Source organism: Acartia tonsa, chromosome 11, assembly GCF_053477335.1.
Source record: "Acartia tonsa isolate MP-2025a chromosome 11, ASM5347733v1, whole genome shotgun sequence".
In the NCBI taxonomy this organism is placed as follows: domain Eukaryota; kingdom Metazoa; phylum Arthropoda; class Copepoda; order Calanoida; family Acartiidae; genus Acartia; species Acartia tonsa.
The window spans coordinates 10,007,394-10,034,904 of NC_137270.1; the positions used below are offsets into that span (position 1 = coordinate 10,007,394).

General features: G+C 32.2%; 1 protein-coding gene across 2 annotated transcripts; it reads left to right on the top strand.

The window, feature by feature from the left end:
- Nucleotides 1–25,627, top strand: pug (pug C-1-tetrahydrofolate synthase, cytoplasmic). Of its 2 annotated transcripts, XM_080177504.1 has the most exons (30): nucleotides 1–20; nucleotides 5,631–5,716; nucleotides 7,463–7,533; nucleotides 7,758–7,801; nucleotides 8,833–8,958; nucleotides 9,269–9,341; nucleotides 9,676–9,777; nucleotides 10,415–10,512; nucleotides 10,867–10,931; nucleotides 11,213–11,292; nucleotides 11,525–11,614; nucleotides 11,781–11,898; nucleotides 12,683–12,819; nucleotides 13,293–13,374; nucleotides 13,958–14,042; nucleotides 15,010–15,120; nucleotides 15,328–15,422; nucleotides 16,406–16,469; nucleotides 16,998–17,093; nucleotides 17,481–17,580; nucleotides 18,059–18,198; nucleotides 18,613–18,683; nucleotides 19,025–19,173; nucleotides 19,437–19,533; nucleotides 19,738–19,846; nucleotides 20,032–20,104; nucleotides 23,670–23,752; nucleotides 24,023–24,091; nucleotides 24,274–24,409; nucleotides 24,905–25,627. In XM_080177504.1, exons 3-30 carry the CDS (start codon nucleotides 7,464–7,466, stop codon nucleotides 25,135–25,137), a joined length of 2,796 nt encoding a protein of 931 aa, XP_080033630.1. In that variant the 5' UTR covers nucleotides 1–20; nucleotides 5,631–5,716; nucleotide 7,463; the 3' UTR covers nucleotides 25,138–25,627. The 2 variants fall into 2 exon arrangements, with proteins under 2 accessions (XP_080033630.1, XP_080033629.1); XM_080177503.1 differs by lacking the exons at nucleotides 1–20; nucleotides 5,631–5,716 and adding an exon at nucleotides 5,742–5,989.
- The last annotated feature ends 1,884 nt before the right edge of the window (nucleotides 25,628–27,511 follow it).

Here is a 27,511-nt window from a genome sequence, read left to right on the forward strand (position 1 = left end):
TTGCTTGCTTCATAGATAAGGTAAGATATTATTTATAAAATCAAATCAATATCATTCTATAAATTTACGAATTTTGATTATGGTTATCATTGAGGAGATAGGTTTGAATCTCGGCCTAAAATGCGTTAAAACTTTAGGTTAAAACAGCAGTAGGTATAAGGTTTAACGTCTTTGTATATGGCAAGTTTTGCTCCGAGATTTGAACCCATAACCTTCCAAACGACGAGCGGATGCGCTATGTGTTACGTTAAAGTCGCGAGTTCCTGCTTTCCCTAATTTTTAAAAGCGAAGCTTTTCTATAATTAGGGTCGGTCCGTCCGTCCGTCCGAGATAGTTAGCTTTTATTCGTTAATTTAGGCATGTTAGAATTGTCCTATCGATTTCAAACTTTGCATGGTGATTCCTGTAGTAGTTAGGTACGATTTAGAAAGCGTAGCAACTCTATAATCGTTACCAGAATGTCCGTACGTACATTTTAAACATGTTGATTTTTTTACTATTTTAATAAAAAAATTTTATGTGATAAAATCATCCGATTGATCTGATTTTTTGATTACGGATTCTTATTACAATAAGGTACAATATTATGAGCGAAGCATCTCTATAATCAAGTATTAAAAAAGTCAGTATGTCCATAAACAGAATTCTGTTTTTAAGAAGTTTTGCAACAAATTTACGTATAATTTTGTCAAAACTTATATTTTCATATTTTGTATATTCAGTTTTGACACTCAACAAAAGGTAATGTTCGTCTGTCATATCGTTTAAGAGCTTCGCTTTATGGATGTTGTCATCCTTGTTTTTTTTTTATCTATCTACTTCTGTAATTTATATTTAATTCTTTATTAAAATTCTTGAATATGACGCAGTTAAAGTCCAGATTTGACGGATAAGAGATCTTCTACTTAAACGAACATTTACTTCAAGTATAACTAAATTAGATATGAATAAATATAAATAAAAGCAAAATAAAATTCATGTTTAAATCATTTAAATGCTTATTAAACTGCAAATGATAAAAATCGGTGAAATTCAAGTAGGGGTGGGGGGAGAGTTCAATGACTGATAAAAAAGACAATATCTCCCCATTATTTACAAGTAAAAGAAAAGCTAGAATTTCGAACACATGAATCAGGAAGATTTATTTATTATATATTTTTTATCCCTTCTTCGCCTTAGAATAAGGAAATGGACCTACTCTCGTAAAACCTGTTCATAGTAAATTAGAGACTTTTAGTAATTTTTTAGGTTAGGTTGTTTCATAAGGATTATAAAATATCACGAAAAGTTAGAATGCCCAATTTTGCTATCAAGGGAGGAGTAGGTTGCGCTACAAATCCGTAAAGGTTGTGAGTTTTAAGTTAAAAACAGTAGTAGAACGATAAAAATTTATTTTAACTTTTAAAAAGAAATTTTAAATCTCACATCTCTACGGATTTTTAGCGCAACCTACTCCTCCCTTTCTCATCAACATTGAAGAAACGAAAAACAGGAAATTTTGTTTCTATACATATATAATATATATAAAGTATGTATGTATATTTCTTAACAAACACGTTTCTATATTGTTGTCAGTAATCAAGGGATAATTAAACAAGCAAACATTCAACCTATGATATAAATATTTTAAAAAGCAAAGCTTTTATACATTTTGTGTGTCTGTCTGGTCCTTCGGTCCGTTACGGTTGCTTCTAATCTTTAATATGTGCATGGGTAAATTATACTATCGATTAAAAACTTGCATTAAGATGGCATAATCCTAAAAGCTAGTTATAATAACAGACGGATTAATTTTGTTTGTCATCATTGTGGTTGCATATAAATTAATCAAACATTATCTTATCTACTAAGATTTGTGTATTTAAGTTGACTGTATCATAATGTATATAAATAAATTTGCCCATTCCATTTTCCATGGACGCAATTTTTGTCATCTTGAGTTTTTTTTTTAAGTCAGTCTAGTTTCAATCTCATTATGTGTTGCTAGTAATAACAAGTATCTTGAAAAAGTGTGAATCCACTTCCACATAGGTTTTCAAATAATTAGCTAAGAAGCAAAGTCGAGAATTGATAAGTAAAGATATTTAATGATAAAGGAAAAGCAAAAAAGTAATGGCTGGATGTAAATATTTTCGGTTCTTATAATGATATACATGTGCGGATGTGAATGTACACTGTACAACTTCTGAAGTATAAATATTATTTTGAGTAGCAAACGAAAACGATATTGGAGTTGTTATTTACGCTTTCTAAATCGTAAAGGGTGTGCAAAAAAAATGCGGACATTTTTAAACTTGAAATTGCGCGGCTTGTGTTAATAGTAGAAAAATGTTACGCATATCGTTATAACCGTTAGGAAGTCTATTTTTTGGAAATATAAAAACGATTCCTGTGCTACGTATAGTTTAGGAGTGATGTGGTAAAATGTCCCAAATTTCTTAAAACTTGACTTGCGAGTAAATCATTAAAGATTAAAGTATATAAAAAATATGTACCTTTTTAAAATTCAAATTGCGCGGCTTGTGTTAATAGTAGAAAAATGTTACGCATATCGTTAGAACCGTTAGGAAGTCTATTTTTTGGAAATATAAGAACGATTCCTCTGCTACGTATAGTTACGGAGCGATGTGGTAAAATGTCCCAACTGACTTAAAACTTGATTTGCGAGTAAATCATTAAAGATAAGAAAAGGGTGTGCAAAAATGCAGACATTTTTAAAATTAAAACTGCTCAGCTTGTGTGAATAGTAGAAAAATGCTATGTATATCGTTAGAACCGTCATAAGCTCTATTTTTTGGAAATATAAGTATGATTTTTGTGCTATTTTTAGTTTAGGAGCTGTATTGATAAATGTGAGAAAAGTGGAATTTTTTTTTTTTAGTTTTAAGTCAGTTGGGAGATTCTACCACATAGCTCATAAATTATACGTAGCACATGAATGGTTCTTATATTTCTAAAAAAATAGAGTTTATATTGATTCCATAGGTATGCAAAACATTTTTCTACCATTAACACAAGCCGAGCAATTAGAATTTTAAAAATGTACGTTTTTTTATTTGCATACCCTTTAATTTAATCTTTAATGATTTACTCGCAAGTCAAGTTTTACATCAGATGGGACATTTTAACACGTAGCTCCGTAACTATACGTAGCAGAGGAATCATTCTTATATTTCCAAAAAATAGACTTCCTAGCGGTTCTAACGATATGCGTAACATTTTTCTACTATTAACACAAGCCGCGCAATTTCAATTTTAAAAATGTCCGCATTTTTTTTGCACACCCTTTACCTAACTTTACAGGAATCCTCGCGCAAAGTTTTAAACCAATAGGACAATTCTAACATGCCTAAATTGACGATAACAAATATCACTGTAGAACTGACGGACGGGTGGACCTTGATTTTAAAAAGCTTTACTTTTACATAGGAAAGAAAACACGTTTACAATACCGTTTTTGAAACCAACATTATCTAGATTTAGAACCTACATTATTTGCCTTGCTCTATTTTTAAAAGCGAAGCTTTTTATAATTAGAGTCGGTCCGTCCGTCTGTCCGTCACAGTTAGCTCTTTTCGTTAATTTAAACAGGTTAGAATTGTCCTATCGATACCAAACTTTGAATGATGATGATTCCTGTAGTAGTTAGGTAGAATTTAGAAAACGTAGCAACTCTATAATCAATACCAGAATGTCCGTACGTCCATTTTAAACATGTTGATTTTTAACTTTTTTGACAACAAATTTTTGTAGGTATGTTAAAATTATCCGATTCTTCTGATTTTTAAAAAAGTGATTCCTATTATAACAAGGTACAATTTTATAAGCGAAGCATCTCTATAAACAAGTCCCAAAAATGTAAGTATGTCCTTAAACAGTATCATCTATTTATGCCGTTTTGCAACAAATTTACTTACAATATTGTTTGTACTGGTGCATTAATATTCTGCTAATTCAGTTATGACAATCTACAAGTGTTAATGTTCGTTGTCCTTCCATTTCAGAGCTTTGCTTTAATGGATGTTGTCATCCTTGTTTTAAAAAAAATATTTATAACTTTTCTTAAACTTTTTCAGTTTACAAAAAAGTTCTTATAGTAAAGTGTACCAAGTAAGAAGGGCGAGAAGAAATATTATTTTACTTTTATGAACTAGAACTATAAAGCTAACCTTCATGATAGATGCTTTTATAAAAAGATGTATATAAGTTTTAAGCTTTCTAATGTGTTTCTTAGTTTTCTCACCTTATTTTCTCCTTTCTATTTCAACAATCCACTTTAATGTAATACCCAAAATCACGACCAAAAGAAGTGAACATATCCTTCTTCAATTTATGTGGTAAGAACCAGATTTTGGATACATAGTTACTCTTGAATTCTCTTTTGATTTCTAAATGAAAATGTTTTCCATCGAGCCAATGTTTAACAAACCGGTTAAAATCATATATTGTTTGTTTTTAGAATAAAATAGGTACCCACAAAAATATAAATAAAAATCAGATAATTAATTTTTCATTTTCCTTTCAATTGTTAATTAAGTCCAACATAAAATGAAATTATTCTTGAAATTTTCCCAATCTTCCCAATCTTTTTTCTTCTGTATGTTGCATAATTGTGCTTTTGTTGATATAAATTAAAAATCTCAGTCTGTCCACTTAAAGAATTCTAAAAACTTGAATTACAATAAAAATCATATGACGAAACAATTTTTTTATCAGGGAACTAGAAATAAGTTTCTTAGTCAATAAACTGATAATTTAATCATTGATTAAAGTATAATAGCTATTCTATAATAAGAGTTCATGCTTAAGTCTGTTCAAAGCTTAATTATATAACATACACACAAGCATATGAGAAATGAAATCTATAATTTAACGGTCATGATAGTAAAGCATTATGTTACTTTAATGTTTCTTTTTTATCTACTAGCGGCTACGCCCTTAGAAGACTCTAGGGCGATTAAAGTAGGAGGGGGGAAAGTCGACCTAATCCCATTTTAATTTTGAGTTTCAAAAGAGTTAAAAAAATATTTTTTGGAGGGGTGGGGGTTGAAGACACTCTCCCAAAAATAGTTTAAAACCTTCTCAGGACCTATAAGAAGCTTCACTGTAAAGGAGAACAATACCGGTTCAACGGTTAGCGAGATCCTTCGGGACAGACTAAAAACGCTTACTACTTTATATAATAGGATGGACTTTACTTTGCTTGTTTACCCTTAACTTTAGACATAATAACTTTTTTACATAACAGAAAAAATAAATAGATTATAATATGATATCTATTAAAAATACCTAATAATTCCTTTCCCAATATATGATTTTATTTTAAAGACATAAAATTGAATTTTTGTCCAAACTTCACTTTAGTTGGCTTGTTCTTGTTCAATGATTTACATTTCCAATATTTTATTTTTTAATTTAGCAATTGATTTACAAAAGCATGATTGTAATCAGTAACAAATTCAGCAATGAAATTAAGAACAACAAAAATACAAATATATTTTCTTCTTGTTATCTTGATAGAAACCAACTATGGGGTTAATTGATTTCGACTTACTGTAAACTAACTGGTATACAGACAGACACAGAAAGATAAAATTGCTACACTGATTTATAAGATTATTATTTGTTAGAAACTGACACCTAGAGGCCTAGACTTCTGCAGAACGGCAAGTGGATTTTTCCTTGGCAAAAATCTTCTAACTTCAAAAAGTAGAAGGTTGAATTCAAATTAGCAACTATTTCAAAATGAACCAAATATTAAATCCAGAAAGCATTTTGTGAAAGAAAGACATATGGCAGGTGTTACACTAAGACAATCAATTTTATTGAGACGATTAAGACAGTTACAAAACTCAAGGTTATCAAGCCAGGTTAATCCTACTGAATCAAGGATATCAAGCCAGGTTGAACAATTAAATTCAAGAACATTGTTGCCTACCTATTCGTTCTGCAACTACAAATCATATTGTACACAAATTACTGAAGAGAGGTATACCTTTTAGAAACAGAGATTGAAATGCAAGTTTTGTTAGAAAACATATTAAAGATAATCTTTTAAGATGGTCTTTTTCTATCTATTTATGCAGAATGTTTTGGTTAGTGCAGTTACTATCAAGGTAACTAAGGCTTCATTGTTTATCACTTAAAACTTTAGGGACTCTTAATAAATCTTGATTTCTTAATACAACTTGCAGTATCTAAATTTTTCAGCTAATCATTTTAATCTACAAAAGGGATAATGTAGTTCAAGATAACTGGGGCTGTATAATAAACCACCCATTGTCCTATTACTTTAAATCCCTGATAAAATTATCATATTAGGTTTCCTCTTCGAAATTAATAGTTTTCTTGAATATGCTAAAGACTAAAGTGTCCTTGTTTTATCAAATGGTATTTAGAAGTCAATCTATAATACAAAGTAGAACGATGTCTGTCTGTTTGTTTGTCTGTGTGTCTGTTTGTTTGTAGCGAAGGATCTCGCTAACCGCTGAACAGATCAGGTTCTCCTTTACAGGGTAGGTCCCGGGAAGGTTTATAACTATTTTTCTTGGGGGGTGGGACACCCCCAACCCCCCCAAAAAATTAAAAATCCCCCCCCCCCCCAAATATTTTTTTTTTCTTTCTTTGAAACTAAAATAAAATAGTGGGGTCGACTACCCCCCCAACCCCATTAAAAAAAAATTTCCCCTTCCCAAAAATTTTTAAAAAAATTTTTCTTTTAAATCTAAAATACGAAAAATTGGTTTGATTAAACCTCTTAGGGCAAAGCCCCCCTAGAGGCGAAGCCGCTAGTGTTTTATATTGTATTGGCAAATTTTTTATTTGTTCAATTTTAAGTCCAAATATCATAACTTACCTACACATGTTACAACAATGAAAGTATGTTTGAAGATAAGTATAATACAATTCTATTTATAGATTGAGAATTATTTTTATCTATTTTCTCCCAGGTGGTGATTAGAATTTTTTTCTCATCCAGTTAGTAACATTTGAAATTTCATTGATGAAATATTATTTAGTTATTTCATATAGGAATTTGTAATATATGTCCTTCCTATTTTTTTAATTCTTACTGGAATATGTATTATTTTCCAAGGAGTTGTAAATTGTAATAGAATTTTACCTCTGCGGGAAGCCCTACATTCCTCATTATAAATTTGAAATAAAATAAGGATGGATGTGGTATTAGTGCTTTCCAGGGTACATTGTGTCAAAGCAGTTTGAGTGTACACTGTACATACTCCCATCAATGTTTGCACACATCCCCTAAAAGATTCATGAGATTGTTCCTTTTTAAAAATATTATATTTTATTTACCTTGTGAAATTAACAATGCGTTTGAAAATATATTAATAACTTTAGAACATGCAACATAAAAATACCTGACCCTAAATTAAATTGGAAGTTTCAGATAGCTTTTTCTGTACTTTTTTTATCTTCAAAATTTTGAAATATTTTTCAGAATGATATTGTCAGGAAAAGAAGTGTCTCAAGAGATCAGGGACAAGTTGGCCAAACAGATCCAAGACTTCAAGGAATAGAAAACTATAGATTACTTAAACTGGATTTTTAAATTTGTAGCCTCCTTAGATAAAAATATTATTTGTGTTTTTTCTAATTTTATGTGAATATTTTTTTTTACCTTTCTCTTGTGACTTTTTACTTTGTATATGAAATATCTGATGAGAGGGGGTACTACTACTTTAGGCGAATGACTTTTCCTGACACTTTTATCTATAGTAATCTAATTGTGTTCTAGGCCAATAATCCTGATTTCCAGCCTAGCCTTGCAATTGTACAGGTACAGATTTAAATACATTTTTAGTGGAATAATTTATTCATATTTGACTGTTCTCTCTGTATAATTAATAGAATAGTTTAGAACTTCAAGTAACTAAAAATTCTGGTCAAAGTAGCCAAGCTTCTACCTCTATAATTCACTTTGTCTGTTAGTCTGTCTATCCCTAACTCTTGAAAAAAATGTGATTTTCCAAGCTGCTATTTTAAAATGTAAAGCATTGAGTTTGCAACTTATTTGCGAATGTCTGTCAGTCATGCTAAAAAGATATTGATATGAACAAGTTTCTATTATTTTTCTCAGGGTTTCGGATCCGCATTGTTTTTTTGCGGATCCGGTTCCGGATCCTTGACAATAAAAATAAAATCACCAAATTTTTCAAAAATATTTATTCTTTAATTCGAAGTCAAAAATACTTTTAATTTTCAAGTCTGGCCCTAAACCTTAAAGATTGGCTCTCATCAAGAGAATGTCTGAGATTTTATATAAATTTAGGTAGATTTTTCCATTTTTTCTGCATTTTTTTTGAGTCCAAGGATCCGGATCCGGATCCTTGGACTCAAAAATATGCGGATCCTTGCGGATCCGGATCCGAAACCCTGATTTTTCTTATCCTTCTCTTTTAATTTCTTTTCTTCACCTCTTTTTATGGTTATCAAACATTTGCTCTGTAACTCACTTTGCCCGTTTTTTCACCAATTGTTTTTTTGTGCTTCGTTATTTATGGATGATGTCATCCTTATTCATTAAGGTAACCATTAGTTTCCCTGAAAAGTTTGTTATGACAACAGATCTATAGTATAGACGTATATACAGATAACTACCCCCCCCCCCTTTTTTCAATGACCTTTTTCGTCTGCTAGCAAATTGTTTTCTTGAACTTGACTGTGTTAATATTCCCGTTACCATTGGTTGATTTTAAAAGGCCTAATTGAGAGTCGTCATTGCGATAGGAAAATACAGTTATTTAACACTTTCTACCTCTAGTGTTTTACTCTAATGTTATGACATTTGTTCCATTGTCAATACTTAAGGTTGGTGGTCGTGAGGACAGCAATGTTTATATTCGTATGAAGCTGAAGGCGGCGGAGGAAATTGGAATTAAAGCAGAGCATATCAACCTACCTAGAACTGTCACTCAACCAGAGTTACTTGCTAAGGTATCAATCTTTTTTTTTAAAATAGCGCAGCTACTCTTTAATTATCGTTTATCTGTACTTCCCACGGTTCCTCCTTTCGTATTTCAATTAAAGATTTCTGATATTTCAGCTGGTATACTCTACCTATGCATACTGTTATTGTATGCTCGGAAAGCTTTGATTTTACATTTATTTCGAGTCATGATTTTCTATTTTAATGCTTAACTACAGTTTTCTTTTTCCTATAAATTGTTTTTTTATTTATCTGAAATAGTACCTACTAAATTTTGTTTGCTGTCTTACTTTTGGACATAATTGTCTTTGTTTTCAGTTGAAGAGCTTAAACGAGGACAACAATGTACATGGAATCATTGTTCAGATGCCTTTGGATTCAGATAATCCCATAGGAAAATTTTCATCCTTTTATTTAGAAAAAAAAACATTAGGATTTAAATTACTCTCACAGTTAATAAGGTAAAGAGTGACTGACTATTAGACGTCTTTCTTGCAAATTGTAAACCAATCAAGATAGTAGTTTCTCCTTTTCTGTTAAGGGAACTAGATAAAGTAAAACCCATCCAAAAGGCATAAACCCTAAATAAATAATTAAAGTCACAACTTTTTTATACTAATACTTAACCCCCAGACTCATGCTATTACGTCATTATACAATACATCTTTTATCAAAGTATAACATTTTGTTAAATCTGGAGGATGATTTTTTTGTTTGTTAATTTTTAGATTCTCACTTAATAACTGACTCAGTTTCCCCTAGCAAGGATGTGGACGGTATGTGTACTGTCAACGAGGGAAGGATTGCCATTGGAGATCTTAAGTCAGGTATCATGGAGAGATATATCCTATTATATAAAGTAGTAAGCGTTTTTTGTCTGTCTCGAAGGATCTCGCTAACCGCTGAACCGATATTGTTCTCCTTTACAGTGAAGCTTCTTATAGGTCCTGGGAAGGTTTTAAACTATTTTTGGAGAGGGTGTCTTCACCCCCCTCCCCCACAAATAATTATTTTTTAAAACTCTTTTGAAACTAATATTTAAAAAGGTATGAGGTCGACTTTTCCCCCTCCTACCAGTGCCCCTAGAGGCTTCTAGGGGCGTAGCCGCTAGTTAATAGATAAACAAGGATGTTTACATTCATAAGTAGCAAAGCACAAAACAATATTGATTGACAAACGGACAAAGTGAGGATGCTCAGAGGTAATGGAAATATTCTGCCGAAATTTCAGTTGAGCATTACTAACACGCTAAGTGAATTATAAAGAACAGTAAGACCCACAAAAAAAGTATTTTTTTAGGGTTTACAAAATACTTTTTTGTGGGTCTTACTGTAGATATTTAAAGGAGAGAAGAGTCTTCTAATTCAGCCTTTTAACTTTAATTGAAGATGAGAAAAAATCAGAGCTTTACTGATGGACCAAGCAAGTTATAGAAGAGAATATGAGTTACCTATTCTTATTTAGGTTTCCTACCCTGTACTCCCAATGGTTGCATGGAATTGATAAAGAAGTCGGGTGTTGAAATATCTGGCAGCACAGCTGTTGTTATTGGACGCAGCAAGGCATTTTACTTTTTTTACAATTGTAGAGTAAGCTAAACATTTTAACTACGCACTAAGTATTGTTTTGCATTTCAACCTTGGGTGTATATTTTAAAGAAAATCAAATAAATAAATAAGCACATAAGCTTTGATAACGGATAAGTATCTCTTTGTTTTTGAGTAAGAAAAAAATGCCCTTTTGTAACTGTTCATTGATATTCATTAATAAGAAAACAATGCAACATTTGTACTTCATAAAACAATAGGATAAATCAGGCACAATTTAAGCCTTTATACTGTTAAAAAAAATATGATTAAATATCAATTTAATATAAACCCTTTCTTTTTGTAATTTTAAAAAGAGCCAAAAATCAGATTGTTGGAACGCCTATGGCTGAGCTTCTGAAATGGCATAATGCCACCGTCACTGTTTGCCATAGCAGGAAAATTATTGGAAAATTTTTACAAAGAATATTAAAAGATTTTTTACATTGCACTTTTTCAAATTATTTTAGTTAAGATCCATTGGTTAAAGAAGTAATTTGATGGGATGAAGGATACGGGAAACGGTTGATTATATTTACCAAACAGTGCTTATATTGGATGTCAAAATTTAAAAAAAGGGTTTTTTCTATTGATAGAGATAAAATACCTACATTGTAGAATGTTTAGTTTTTTTTTGCATTTTGTTGTTGATTTTTAAATATTTCCATTGTTCCAACAGAACAAAAAATCTGGCCGAGATCTGTAAGCAAGCTGACATCCTAGTGGCTGGTATTGGCAGTCCTGAATTTGTTAAAGGTAATTTTAAATTAATCAGATAAATTAATTTGCAAGATTAAGTGGAGAAGAAACACAAATATTTATATGATCTCAAATCACAATGTTAGGGTGGAAGGTTGTAATGATCTTAATAAGGGGGGTAACACCATTTTAACCAACAACTTAATTAGGTAGGTAATTAAAAAAATGCTATATCACAACAGGATATTCCATGGTAGGTATTCATTAAAAAAAAATTTATTAATTTTAGGTTCCTGGATTAAGAAAGGGGCAGTTGTAATTGACTGCGGAATCAATGCAATTCCTGACGCGACTAAGAAGTCTGGACAAAGGCTAGTAGGTAACATATTATTTCATTTGCCTAACTTGTGTAATATTTTGGCCTGTATGCCTTTAGGTAAGAAACAGTGGGATTTGAAATTATAAATTAAGACAAATGGTAGAAGGTAGAATGTTTTAAGTTAGGGTAATTTATTATTAGGATATATTCTATGCATTTATTTTAGGAGATGTAGCTTACTCCGAGGCTGCAGAGGTTGCCAGTGCTATAACTCCTGTACCTGGAGGCGTGGGACCTATGACTGTGTGTATGCTCATGGTTAATACTGTACAGTCGGCTATCAGGTAATCTTCAGGGATCTATATGGATAAGATAATGGCCGATAATTGATTTATTTCCCCAATGATGATACACAAAATGGAAAATTACCCTTTCTGTAAATTACAATTAATGGTTGAAACATTTGGACACTCAACTTTATGAACCAACCAATCAAATTAAATGAAGTTCCCTAAAGTTGTTAAGCCAACGAATAAGAAACGTTAGGTATTTAAAAACTTTGGAGACTAGTGTAATATTCAGTCCATTGGAACCTCGTAAAAGTGTCGAACTATGACGTCAGAATAAATTAACAATTAACCAATGAGAGACCGCTATATATTTTACCATTGGTCAATTACAGTGAATACTGGCTTCTCTCCCTGGGTAATCTTAGTTTACCCTTTTTTCAGTACATTATACTGCTGGGTCAAAGGGATTGGTGTGATTGGGGCAATGGCAACACATCCAGCAAATTTACAGTGGATGTATTTGAATTGCATTGGTAAAATATAATTAATGTACTTTTGCTGGATGTGTAAATGACAGTGTGATTGATTCAAATAATTAGTGATACCAGTATTTTTTTTATTAAATGTTAAAAACTACCAAAATGCATGTAAAGCAAAGGTATATATTTGAAAGAATTTAATTTTTGCAATTTGGTTTTCAAAATATCAGCACTTTAATGTTTGTGATATTAATTTTATTGAACCAATTAACCCTTAATTTCATTTGGCTATTGTTAAAACCCATTTTAGACATTAAAAAGGTACCTATTGTTAATTCAAAACATTTTAAAACCTTTAGAATGTACGAAGAGCAAGTGTCCAGCGAATGGAATCTATCCCTTCTAAAACTGAACCCTTTGGATAAGGTTCCCTCAGATATTGAAGTTGCTAGAGCTCAAACCCCCAAGGATATTGACCTCCTGGCCTCTGAAATAGGTAGGCAAAATATGTTAGGATATTTTCTTGTGATTTTAGTTAAAGTAATAAAGATAATTCTTTATAAAAGTAACAGGATATGATGTTTGTCTGTCTGTGTGTATCGAAAGATCTCGCAAATCGTTGAACCGATATGATTCTTTTTTACAGTGTAGCTTTCCATAGGTTTTGGGAACCTTTTCAACTTTTTGGGGGGGAGAGGGTACCACCGCCCCCCTTCCAATAGAAATCGCCCATACAGAAAAATCACCACCCCCACCCCATTTTTTTACTTTTCTAAAATTGAAAGTGGGGAGGGTCGACTTACCTCTCTCCTCTTTTTAGAGCCCTATCAGGGCAAAGCCGCTAGTATTACTAATCTAATGTTTTATATGACCAAACTATATTTGCTTGATTCACTTCACTAATTTTTTAATCAGATACCATTCCATCTCGTTATTATTTACTAGTTTTTATTTATTATGTATGTTTAGGTCTCCTGGCCTCCGAAACTGATCTATATGGAAAGAAGAAGGCTAAAGTTTCTCTATCCACTCTTGACAGATTAAAGAACAGGCACGGATAAAGATTTTAGATAACATAGAATCATGCTATTGATGAACAGAGTAACATTAAGGTAAAATTAGTGTAGGAATTCGAAACATTACAAGAACAAAAATCCTAGGTATAAGATAGAAAAATATCCTAAATAAATAATAAAAATCTTCAAACAGTCTTTGAAATTATCAGGGAGGGAGAGAGGGAACTGGTATTTACTCCATTACCCAAATATTTATAATAACGTTTTTACCTATTCGTTGGCAAAAAAACCTTTGGTACTTACTTTTTATAAATTTTGATTGGTAAGTTCATTAAAATAAGGATTTAAACGTTTCTACCAATAGTGTTAAGGTTCAGAATGGGTAATTTTGTTTACTATACAATGTACATCAAATTATCATCCAAATTCTTATCCCTTAAGATTTCTGGAAAATTTGGTCGCTTCAAATACATGTCAAATTTCCTTTAACTTTTCTGCCAGTCTAATCAACATTTTGAATTTTTCAACTTTGTAGTTGAAGACAAAATAGATTTACTTTTGATAAAAGGTTTCCAATTTCTTTACATACTTATTATAAAATCTTTATCCTCATATCAGACCAAATGGAAAGTATATTGTTGTAGCTGGAATTACTCCCACCCCTCTGGGAGAGGGTAAATCTACCACCACTATTGGTTTGGTTCAGGAATGTTTCAAATTATATTATCAAAGTTTATAAAAGTAAAATCTGTCGGTGTATAATAGGGTGGGTCGATTTTGGACATTTTTGTTCTGAGGCCAAAGCGGGGATCTGCAAATGATTTGTATGAGTATAATACACCTCTGGATGATTTAAAATTTATCCTAAGTCTTAAAACCGCTGACGACCAGATATTCAATTGTATAGCTACTTGTAAATGGGAGTCAATTTTTTTAAATCAGAACTATGGCTTCATGGTGCTCCCAGGAACGGCATTGAGGAGTAGAATCAGGAACTTTTGACCGTTTCAAAAAATCTCGTTTCTAGCCTGAGAAAATCTAGAAAACCTCTACAAATTAGACAATTCTCATTAAACCTTAAAAAAATTGTGTTTTTTTAGTGATTTCTAAGGCTAGGAACGAGATATTTTGAAACGGACAAAAGTTCCTAATTCAGCTCCTCAAGGCCTTTCCAGGGAGCACCATGAGGCCATATTCTGATTCAAAAAAATTGAATGTCATCTTTGCATATTACCTAATAAGTAATGAAATATATTTTTTAGTGGTCGCGTTCTAAAACTCAATTTTTTAAAATTCTTTTTGGTCAGAAATGTTTTTAAGGTTAATTTTATCTGTTGCATATCCTCTCTTTGTCTAATTCCGATATGAACCCGCCCTAGTGTATAAACTAAAATATTGAATACCTAGCAATTCTTTTTAGTGATGACGCTAAAATTCTCGCGAAATCCTTTCCAACTTCAAAAAACAAAAACTAAGTTCCTAAGCACAATAATCAGTGCCACTTGCCCAGTAATGAAGATAGAAAGGCAACGTAGATTGGATATATTTGGAAGTGGAGCCTATTTATCTTTTTTTTTGGATTTATCTAATCTCTATACATGAAAATGCTAATTATACTAGTCAAGTTATTCTTAAGGTTTATATTATATTGAACATTGAACAATGAACACCAGGCACTTGGATCTCAACTGAAGAAGAATGTATTCGCGTGTGTCCGTCAGCCAAGCCAGGGACCTACTTTTGGCATTAAGGGAGGAGCTGCTGGTGGCGGTTATTCACAGGTACATGGGAAGATATCAATCGGTTCAGTGGTTACTGAGATCTTAAGCTTCAGACGGACATACATCATTTTGCATTTTAAATATACGTACACAAAAAGTAGACTTTAATGTATTGTTGTAACTATTATAAAATGTACATTATGTGTCTTATTCGTACGTTTTGTACAACTCAAAAATAAATAAAAATTCAGATTCTTTATATTTAAGGTGATCCCTATGGATGAGTTCAACCTGCATTTGACTGGTGACATCCATGCCATTACTGCTGCTAACAACTTATTGGCTGCTCAAATTGATGCCAGGTAACCTTGTTGACGATTAGTTATTATGTTTTTTAATAGTTTTTTTTAGTGATTAGACCCTATGGGATGATGCTATTTGGTTTAGCTAATAGTGCGGAGTGCCAGATCAAACTGCACGTTAATTCGAAGAACGCTCTTACTTAAATCAAAATTGTGATAAACAAAATCACACTGTCTGTAAATGCAGTTTTGTTTGTAAACAAGAGTACCTCAAAATATTCAATTCTAATTGAATAAGACAGTTAGGGAGTTGAATCCATTATTATAGAAGCAGAAATATAACCTATGATTACGGTTCTGACCCTCTAAAAAACGTAATCTACCTTTCCACTTTCCCCTCTCTTGGTGATAATATCATCAACGCCGATATGATTTTTAGAATCTACCATTCCAATTTTGCCTGTCTTGGTGATGATATCATCAATGCCGATATGATTTTTGAAATGTACCATTCCACTTTCAAGAGAGGCGAAACTGGCATGGTGGTTTACACTTTTTAACATCGACATAATTGAAAGCATACATACTATTTTAAAATCATGTTAATCGTAGGAATGTATAAAATACTATTTACATTTTTAAAAATTTTATGTAAAATAAAAATGATAACTAGAATATATTATTACTATTATGTCGATTTAAATAAGGAAATTAATGTTTATAAATACGCTGATATGTAAACATAAATGTACCATTCCAGTTTCGCCTCTATTTAAAGTGTAAATTTCAAAAATCGCATCGGAGTTGATGATATCATCACCAAGAGAGGGGAAAGTGGAATGGTAGATTACCTTTTTTGAGGGTCAAAACCGTAATCATAGATTATATTTCTGCTTCTATAAAAATGGATTCAACTCCCTAACTGTAAGACGCTACTGATTTGTTCAACTATGATAAATTTTATTTTGAATCCGTACCAAACTAACCCGCCAATTTGATCTGAATCCGAGGACTCTTCTTTGATCTTACTTGTGTAATCTTAGGATGTTCCATGAGAGAACCCAAGAAACAAAGGCATTGTACAGAAGATTAGTTCCAGAAATTAAGGTACCTATTCATTATTCATATTTGTTATTATCTTCATAGGTATTTATTTTTAGGGTTATTATCTAAACATTCAATTTTTTTTTTTAGAATCATATTTATCCGTGGTTTCATAAGAAATAGTAAGTTTTTCGAGAAAAGCATGTTACAATTTAAGCTACCTGGCAAAGATTTCTCGTTGTATACCTACATGAAGGAATTTTTTAACCGTTGTTATCTTTTATGTTTTGTAGCTTTTAACGAGACTAAAATATTCATGCTTCTAATCCAAATTAAGTAAACTTGGAAAGCCTAGGAAGTTTTAATGAAAATAAAAAGTTTAAAAAATTAATGCTTTGTTTATGGCTAGTCTCGAAAAAATCTAAATATTAAAAATGAGGGGGTAAATAAACTACCTACTTAAGTTGCTTTAGAAATAAGTAAATTTTAATTTATGTGAAATCTGGCATAAGAGTGTAGAGGTACTGGTTTTCCTTTTTTCAAAATATTTTTCGAAAGAAATATTTTTTAAATGTCTTACCTAAATTATAGGGAGTGCGCAAGTTCAGCCCTATCCAAGAAACCCGTCTCAAGAAGTTGGGCATTACAGAAAGGGACCCGAACCTGCTATCTGATGATGAAGTTGAAAGGAATAATTCAGTTCTTTACGCATGACTAGCGACTATGCCCCTAGCCTCTAGGGGCTCTGTATTTTAAGTGAGAGTGAGGGGGGCAAGAAAAATAGCTTTAAACCATCAAAAATCTTGAAATTGTCAAGAAAATAGCCTAGAAAATAGCCTAAACCTATGTGAAGCTCACCTAAACTAGAAATCCAAATCGATTCAGCAGTTATTGAGATCTTAAGCTTTAGACAAAAAACCTTAATTACTACTTCATATGATAGGATAAAATAGCAAAAAGTTTTTGATAAATTACCAAACATACCTAATTATGTGAAGTTTTTGTATCATTGTCAATGTCGAAAAAATGCTGATTTGACAAACCTTTGAAGAAAATGAATTATTCTAATCCAATAGATTTGCACGGTTAGATATTGATCCTGCGACCATTACATGGCAACGTGTTATTGACACCAATGACAGATATCTTAGAAAGATAACTGTTGGACAGGGATGTATTATATTTTTATTTAAACTTAAAATTTTTGAAGAAAACATTTGCCTTATTTTTAAAAATCTTCCAACTAAAGTTTAATTATTATTTTATCTATAGGTATATAGTGTAGATGACAAATGTTTGCAGTCCGCTTTTTTGTTATTTTTTATGTTATCACATCACTTTAAAAGACATGTTGATTTGGATCACATTTTTAAAGACTTATATACCCATAAGTGCCATTTAATTAAAGTGTGACACCTGTCAAACTGCATGGCTGAGAAGTATTAGAATAGCAAAACAGATTTTTTTAACTTGAACCTTGAATCCATGAGTTATAATATTCGTGTCATTCTATAATCGTAAATCGTTCCTGTACATGAGAACACTTTATTAAACACAGCATAATAATAAGATATTTAATTTTCTTCAAATAACGATATCTAGTAGTAGTTAGTCATAATGTAAAAATAATACATCAAATATCTGACAGTCAGCAACAGAAAAAGGGTTCACGCGCGAGACACAGTTTGATATTTCTGTGGCGAGTGAGATTATGGCCGTACTGGCTCTGACCACCTCGCTGGCGGACATGAGACAGAGGTTGGGCAACATGGTTGTGGCTAGTGATACTAAGGTAGGTCAATGCAATTCTTTCACTCAAATTTTTTTCCTGGCCGCCGATTTCTTTTAAAATTATTTACAGCCCCTGCTGGGAGCCCTATTCCTGAAAGATACTATCCCTGAGTGGCTTTTTCGACCTTTACTTTACCTAACCTAACCAAAAATAAGTGGTCCAGATGCAATATGAGGTAGACAGTTAGCAATTTTGTTAAAGTCTAACCTACTTGACAAACAAATTTATACAACGTAAAAAAATTATGTTATTGAAAATAGTTATTTAGGTAGGTATGTATTCTTTTAGAAATAATACGTAGAAAATGCTTTTTGGTCAATGATAAAAAAAAATATAAATAAAAGATAGACTTAGTTAAAAAATAACTCACCGTTCTCTAGTATACTTACATAAAAAATACTTAAAATAATTTAGGGTAACCCTGTAACAGCAGAAGATCTTGGTTTAGGAGGAGCTTTGACTGTTCTTATGAAGGATGCAATTAGGTATCATTGAGTTCATTTCTTTCTTTCTCGCTATCGTTTCATTAAAGGTCTGCTTTATTTGTTCAAGGGTAAGGTTTTTTTCTTTGGGAAAGAAGCTAATTTAGTCTTTAAACTATACAAATGTTATTTATCTTTTTCACTAAGCTTTATTGTCATAATCTATTTCACCTGCCAAAGTTATGGTCATACGTTGTGTAAAAAATTATTATTTTTCTGCATTTTACTTTACAAGTCCTATACATAATTATTCATACTCCTATTTTGTATAGAATTTAAACTACTTTTTTTCGCCAATAATGGCAATAAAAGGATAATAATAATTTTGACATCTTTTAATTTAGGCCAAACCTGATGCAGACCCTGGAGGGAACCCCCGTTTTCGTACACGCTGGACCTTTCGCCAACATTGCCCACGGTAACAGCTCCATCCTGGCGGACAAGATCAGTCTCAAGTTGGTTGGTGAGGAAGGGTATGTCGTCACTGAGTCAGGTCAGTAATTCATACTTCGTTGCACTAAAGAAGTAGAAGATGTTTGTCTGTCTGTTTAGGTTTTTTTTCTGTTGGAGGGGGGGCAAAAATATTTGTTTTATTCTGAATAACAAATCAAGATTATGGGTTCAGCCTAGGACACTACTTATTTCTAAGTTTGTGTGGTTAAAAAAATACTTTACCTTTCATCTACCTTACACTTTAACATAACTTGTTGGTATGTCTGTAATTCTTTTATAATATCACTCTCATGGTGCTTTTAGGTTTTGGTGCTGATATCGGAATGGAGAAGTTTTTCAACATCAAGTGTAGATACTCTGGTTTGGTTCCTAACGCTGTTGTTTTAGTGGCTACTGCTAGGCAATACATTTATTGGTTTCATTAAGTTATTTTGTTATTATTGTAATGATTGACTCTAGAGTTCCTAATCTTGAGATACTATCATCATAATATTTACCAAAATAGAAAGGAAACTGAACGCCTTAATAACGTTCATGATTAAAATTGAATCACGTAAATAAACATAAAAAATGTTGTAATCAATGTATTGATTGAATGACAAAGGGCCCTTAAGATGCACGGTGGTGGACCCCCTGTAGTTCCTGGAACCCCCCTGCAGTCCGCCTACACCCATGAGAACTTGGAACTCGTGGAGGCTGGTTTCTGCAACCTAAGGAATAATATAATATTCATTTACTTTCAAAGGTTCAAGATAAATACCAAAATAATTGTCTTTTTTCTTTATTTGGTACTTTTAAAAAAATATGAAACATGTAATTGAACCTTTATTAATTTTTTTCTTGTGATCTTAAAGAATATTGGTTTTACGAAATAAAAATATCATATTATGTACCATACAGGAAGCAGATAGAAAATGCGCGAAAATTTGGTGTTCCCGTGGTTGTTGCCATCAATAGATTTGTCACTGATACAGGAATAGTAGTAAATCGACATATTATTGTAATTTTAGGATCTATTGCAGTTCACGGTAAAATATTGCTGGTAAGTTATATTTCCAAAAATCTATAAATTTTAAAGGCTGCTAGCTGCAAAACGGCTGAACGTACAGATCATACCCGCACACTGCGAATTTTAAAAGAAAAAAAGTTGACCCTCAAAATTTCACCTTAAAGTGATACTTTTCTAATAGTTTATAGTCCACTAACTCGTAAGCAGTAAGAATTCAAAATCATTAACCCTTTACAGTCGGGCCCCTTGCCGCACCTTAATCAGTCGGGGGGGGGGGGGGGCGTTCAACGCCCCCCCCTATTATCTCAGTTCCTATTAGAGCTAGAGGGCTAAAAATTTTTGTGCAAGTCCCCTGTGTTATGATGAATTTTCGACCTTAAGTAAGTCAAGGTCAATTTTCGCTTCCTTCACCCTTTTATTTAACAACCTTTGTTTTTAGGTCCTTTTTTACTCAAAAATTTCAAACGGCTGTAATTTTTTTATTTTTGAAGCTAGAAGAAATTTTTTTTTACAGAAAATGTTTATTTTTATGTAAATTTTATGTTTGAAATATCAAAACATAAATTTCAGCGGCCGCAGCTGTACTTGGCAGCTGCCAGCCGCCGCAGTCGGCGGTCGGCGGGAAAACGGCGGCGGATCTTTATGAAATTTTAATACGTTATGTAGACATGTAAGAAAAGCTTAAGTTTAAAATTTGAAGTCTCTAAGTCAAAAATTGCGGCCACAGGAGCCTTTTAAAGATTTCTGGAGACCTGGAGGATCAGGACCTGCAGGATCATACCTGGAACCTGAAATTGACTTGAACACCTGTATTTAATATGAGGATGTACTACTAGAGGATATTTTAGTATTTTGGTAAGATAAAATGCTTTGTTTAAGTCAAAAAAATATTTTTGATCTTTACCTGGATGACCCTGCCAGGTTTGCTGGCATCCTGTGCCCGCCAGGATGGAGATATTCAAAAAATTCCAACTCTCAGTTATGTGTCATACCCAAACTTAAAAAGTCAAGCAGTTTGGGCTCTTTATCTTTCACACACAGAAAATGAGATAGAAAAAACCGGATGGGGGGGCGTTCAACGCCCCCCCCCCCCCGACCGTTAAGGGTTAAGTCCCTTCTAACGAGATATTGGCAACTTTTTGCACACATTTTCGCAAACGGCAATTATTTCCTTTATTTGAAGTTTTGGATAAAAACATTTTCATAAAAGTTTTCAGTAATAATCATTTAAGATCCATTGTTGAGAAAAAATAACTGAAAAAATGTGTTTCCATGCAAAATAAGCTTAAAATCTAATGATTTTAAATATTTGCGATTTAATGGTAAAAAAGAATATTTTTTGCTTTTTGATAGCCTGAATATGTTTAATTTTGTTTTTTTATATAATCTATTCTTTGAAAAGACATGCATATTCTTGCAGATTTTAAAAAAAATTTTAAAAATCAAAAATTGAAATTAATCAAAATTTATCTATAGCCTTTGAAAAATACTTTTGATATTTTTAACCTATATAATCAATAAAATCAATGAAAAATAAAAAAGTTTTATAAAACAAACTTTTAGAAAAGGTTTAAGATAACTTCATAAAATTAGCATTTAAGTAGGATATTTTTCTTGTCTATTTTAAAAATGCAAATTAAACATAGTTAACGAATATTTAATTAGCAAGAATAGTAATAAAATATTTCAATAACTACTTAAACCTTTTTGTGGCTATGTTATTTATTTAAACAGAAAATCTATTTTTGTCAGAATTATAAAAATAATGAAATATTTTCAAACAAGCTTGCAAAATAAACGTAATTTTATCAAACTTCCTCACAGTTTTTAGAAGATATTGTTGTAAAATATTAATTATTGAAATAAAATCTTTAATTTACAATGTTTAAAACACCTAAAAGTAAATTCTAAGCAAAATTAGATTTATTCTCTAGATTTAGAGTAGCTGCGCTACTTAAAAAAACATCCTAGTATTGAAACCTACAGCTGATCAAAAATCAATAGTCATAAATTGGTGGTTTACAGATATCTAAACATATATATACACTAGACTATATAAGTTTGAAGGAATTTTAATTAATATAATAGATTTGAAATCTGCATAAAATTTTAAGGTTTTTTTTTATAAAATTCGTTTTTTATATAATTCTTTATTTAAAGGCGCAAATACGATTTAAGTTAATTAATTTTGACATCTGTGATTGGTGGATTGAAAACTATCTGCGCTCTGATTGGAGAAGCTTAAGTGTCGTACATCATTCAACCAATTAGAGCGCGGGTAGGTTTCAATCTAGCTTTCCTATTGGTCAAAATAAATTAACTTAAATCGTATTTGCGCCGCGCGTTAAATAAAGAATTAAATAAAAAACGAATTTAATAAAAAACCCTTAAAATTTTATGCAGATTTCAAATCTATTATATTAATTAAAATTCCTTCAAACTTATATAATATATATAGTCTAATATACACCTTACAGATTTATTTTTAAGATGGAATGTAAAGTATATTATACGAGATGTCATTTAGTCAAATTTTAAACAAAATAATTTTCATTAATTCATTAACAAAAAATAATGTTATAAATTTAAACTCACAAAGAGACTATTGTGTATTTAAATATTGTGTTCTTTCTGCAATCTGATTCAAAACAAAATTTTTCTCTCATTCAAGTCAGGGATGAGTTTAGTACCAAAAAAAATAAAACAAGTTGAAATACTTTTGATTTAATTTGAGATTATTGTATAATATTTTCTTTTATATATAATTTAAGAAATATATTTATAAAATATTTACCTGTCATAAAGACGACATATAAAAACAACATCCTTATAAGGAAATTAAAATCTATTTTCAAAATTTTCAAATTCATTTTATGCTTAAGAAGGGACGAGAAGGAATTGAAATTCAACATTAACTTGTTATTTTGCTTGTATATTTATCATATTTGTTTACAGTTTATTGGTAAAGTTTGGTAATACTTTATTTCGAGTCTATGCCATTGTGCGCACACCATTTTAAGCGGCATAAGAAGGCCTACAAATAATCTGGAATAGCCATAAATCAATAATGCATAATAATCTCGCAGTGCAGAGAAATGCGCGAAAAAGACCTATTTTACGCGTTTTTTCTTCAATGAAGCTTTCCCTGTGCATAATTGGATCTTGGCTATTTCAGATTATTTGTAGGCCTTCTTATGCCGCTTAAAATAGTGTGCGGGTATGATCTGTACGTTCAGCCGTTTAGCAGCTAGCAGCCTTTAAAATTCATAGATTTTTGGAAATATTGCTTGCAAGCAATATTTTATCGTGAACTGCAGTAGATCCTAATTTTATAGTCTATTTAAATCTAATTGTGGTCTCTGGAAACAATACCAAGATTTTATACTTACTATTGAGTTGTACAAAATTATTGTTTCTTCTCCATGATAATTTTGATATACCTTACATAAGGGAAAATTTTGTTAAAATTCATCGTCCATTGGTTCATCCGTTGAAAGTTCTGCTTTTCCAAATCTACTATTTTTTATCAGATGCTGAATTGGAGCTGATGTCTCGCCTTGCCAAGAATGCTGGAGCATTCGATGCTGTCATTTGTAGCCATTGGGCCAAGGTACTAGTATTTGAGAAATGACGTGTGAGAGAACATATTTTTAAATATATTTTAAAATAACTGCTAAAATAGTAAAAGAAAAATAGAAGCGTGCCCCACAGGTTTTTGCGAGAAGACGGAGATGTGAATCTTTTAGGGGCGTGTGAATAATGACAATTTTTTTTTCACACGTTAATGCTCTTAAAAAGATAGGTACCTATTGGAAGATTTTTTGTTAAAATTGATATAAAGTATAAAATACACAAAGGAAAAAAATACCTATGTTTTCAGGGAGGACCGGGAGCAAAGGATCTGGCCATTGCTGTCGAGGCTGCCTGCAAACAACCAAGCAACTTCAAGGTAACCTCCACTTTCATGGCTTTGTTAAAAGCAATCCTATTCCAATTGAAAAGATTTATCAGTCTTATAATTATAATTTTATATAGCCCTATAAATTAGAGGTCCAACTACCCAAATTATTATACATACTTTACATACATCCAGTTACTTAAAAGTACTAAGTAGAATTTTTTCTATTTTAGTTCTTGTATGACCTAAGCCTACCAATTGAGGAGAAAATCCGCACTGTTGCGCGTGAGATCTACGGCGCAGATGACATTGAAATTTTACCTGAGGCCCGCGTAAAGATTGACCGCTACACTGCTCAAGGATTCTCAGGTCGGGATAATGGCATAATAAAAATAATGGTTATTTGTTAAATGGGTTTTATAAAGCTTTTGCCTAGCGTTGCGGAGCCGTTTGATTCTGGTGCGGCTCCGGCTCCGAATTTGGCTCCGGATCCGACCTAAAATCAAGAAAAACTCAACATATTTTTTTCCCTACGTCTATTTTTGACTTTTGAAGGTTTTAAAAGGTGCATTTGCACATGACAAAACAGAGTTATCAAATTATAATTAATAAAAAATCTCTTTATTCAGCTAACCCGGAGCCGGAGCCGTTTTTTAACGAAAATTACGGCTCCAGCTCCGGCTCCACAACGCTGCTTTTGCCAGTCAAAAAAATACAACTTCTTAAAATTGTCATAAACAAAAAATTACAGTATAACATTGATATCATTGATTTTGAATACCTAATCATACATTTTTAAAAATTACATTTAACTAATTTGAATTTTTGGCAAATACAATTCTTAACCATTATCCTGCAATATAGGCCTGCCCATCTGCATGGCTAAGACACACTTGTCTTTGTCCGCTGATCCTGGCCTCAAGGGTGCCCCAACCGGCTTCAAAATTCCCATCAGGGATGTTAGAGCCAGCGTGGGGGCAGGTTTTCTGTATCCTCTGGTGGGAACTATGTCCACAATGCCAGGGCTACCAACTAGGCCTTGCTTCTATGATATTGACCTTGATCTTGAAACTGAGGAGGTTCATGGTCTCTTCTAATTTATCAGCGTATCTGGAGCTGTGTTAAATGCCCTATGACATCAGAAATAATAAATTGACTCAGACAAAAAGTTTTACTGACTCGAAAAAGCATATTATACTAAAATATGTATAAAACATGTGCCTTAAACTTTAATAATGCAAGGTTTAAAAGAAACTTTTTTAAAACATTAATGCAAAATATTTAATATAATACTGATATGAAAAAAATGCATTTATGTTATTTTCCTAATTTTTAAGGTTAAAAGAATCTCCTTCTTATAACTTAATTTTGCATTTATATAAAAAATACCCTAAAAGTGAAACTTGGATTTTAAAAAAGTTGCTGTTTTTGTTGTTGTTGTGAATGAAACTTGTGTGATAACTGCATTTCAAGAGCTATATTTTTATACTTTTTATCTTTTATGTAACTTTTATAATCAAATTTGAAACATATTGGTGCTAAAATGTTTTATAACTATTAATGAAATAAAAGAAATTTTATAATTTATACTTTTTTTAGGATGATTTTTATAAAGAAAATTAGATTTAGTGTACAAAGCATTTAGAATAAAATGTCAGAGACAATATGTTTGTTGCCTGGATTAACCAAGACCGCTGATTCTTTTAGAATCGTTTAGTAATTTTCCACTCGTCCCTGAGATTTTTTCCCGTTGGAATGAAATCAGTTTTAAACTCTTCGAGAAAAGAAGGGGGGGGGGGGGTAAAATGTGGTGACTCGGGCCACGACATACCAGCAATTTTATTTTGGGTGCTACTCCCTTAGTTTTAGAGATAATTGGATGAAATCTTTTGGGCTGTGTCACTAATTACCCCAACTATTGGTATCTTTCAAAAAAAAACGGCGGCGGGACCGCCGCTCCCGCCGCCCGCCGCCGTTTTCCGCCGCCACCAAAAAAAAATTTTTTATTGCATTTCTCGCCGAATTAGGCAATTTGGAATCATTTGAGACCATGTTATTTTTTTCAAATTCTCGTTTATCAAGGTATATTTAAATACAGTAATTCTCCTGTGATTTTGAAGATATTGAAACAAAATCTTTTTAGGTTGGTAAGTAAAAAATATTTGAATTAAGAAAACGGCGGCGGGACCGCCGCTCCCGCCGTCCGCCGCCGTTTTCCGCCGCCACCGCCGTTTTCCGCCGTCACCGCCGTTTTCCGCCGCCGGAATTAAGAATTATTAAGAATTAAGAAAACGGCGGCGGGACCGCCGCTCCCGCCGTCCGCCGCCGTTTTCCGCCGTCACCGCCGTTTTCCGCCGCCACCAAAAAAAAAAATTGTATTGCATTTCTCGCCGAATTAGGCAATTTGGAATCATTTGAGACCATGTTATTTTTTTCAAAAATTTTTCCCCTTACAAGCAACCCTGCGGGGGGACTTGGTCATTTTTTTCAAATTCTCGTTTATCAAGGTATATTTAAATACAGTAATTTTCCTGTGATTTTGAAGATATTGAAACAAAATCTTTTTAGGTTGGTAAGTAAAAAATATTTGAATTAAGAAAACGGCGGCGGGACCGCCGCTCCCGCCGTCCGCCGCCGTTTTCCGCCGCCACCAAAAAAATTTTTTTATTGCATTTCTCGCCGAATTAGGCAATTTGGATTCATTTGAGACCATGTTATTTTTTTCAAAAAATTTTCCCCTTACAAGCATCCCTGGAGAATTATCAGAATCACAGGAGAATTACTGTATTTAAATATACCTTGATAAACGAGAATTTGAAAAAAAATGACTAAGCAGGGTTGCTTGTAAGGGGAAAAATTTTTGAAAAAAATAACATGGTCTCAAATGATTCCAAATTGCCTAATTCGGCGAGAAATGCAATAAAAAATTTTTTTTGGTGGCGGCGGAAAACAGCGGCTTGTGGCGGGAGCGGCGGTCCCGCCGCCGTTTTTTTGAAAGATACCAATAGTTGGGGTAATTAGTGACCCAGCCCAAAAGATTTCATCCAATTATCTCTAAAACTAAGGGAGTAGCACCCAAAATAAAATTGCTGGTATGTCGTGGCCCGAGTCACCACATTTTACCCCCCCCCCCCTTTCTCAATCAATTTTGTGTAGGTAATTGATATTCTAACGTTGATAGATATATTATTCCCCATCTAAAATAAATTTACTAGGTATATTTTTTTATTTGTGTATCATCTTTGGTTCAATATATTTAAAACCATGCAAGAATCTATCTCTGTAAGTCCCCTTTAAAAGTGTTCTTAAATTTTAGTGATAAAATATTTATGGCTGCAGTGCACACCCTTATGATACCTATATATCATTATGAACATTGCTATCTTTACCAATCAATATAGATTTAATTCCAGCCAGCGAATGTGGCATCGTGATTATAATTGATAGTCCAAAGTCCTTTAACCTCCAGAC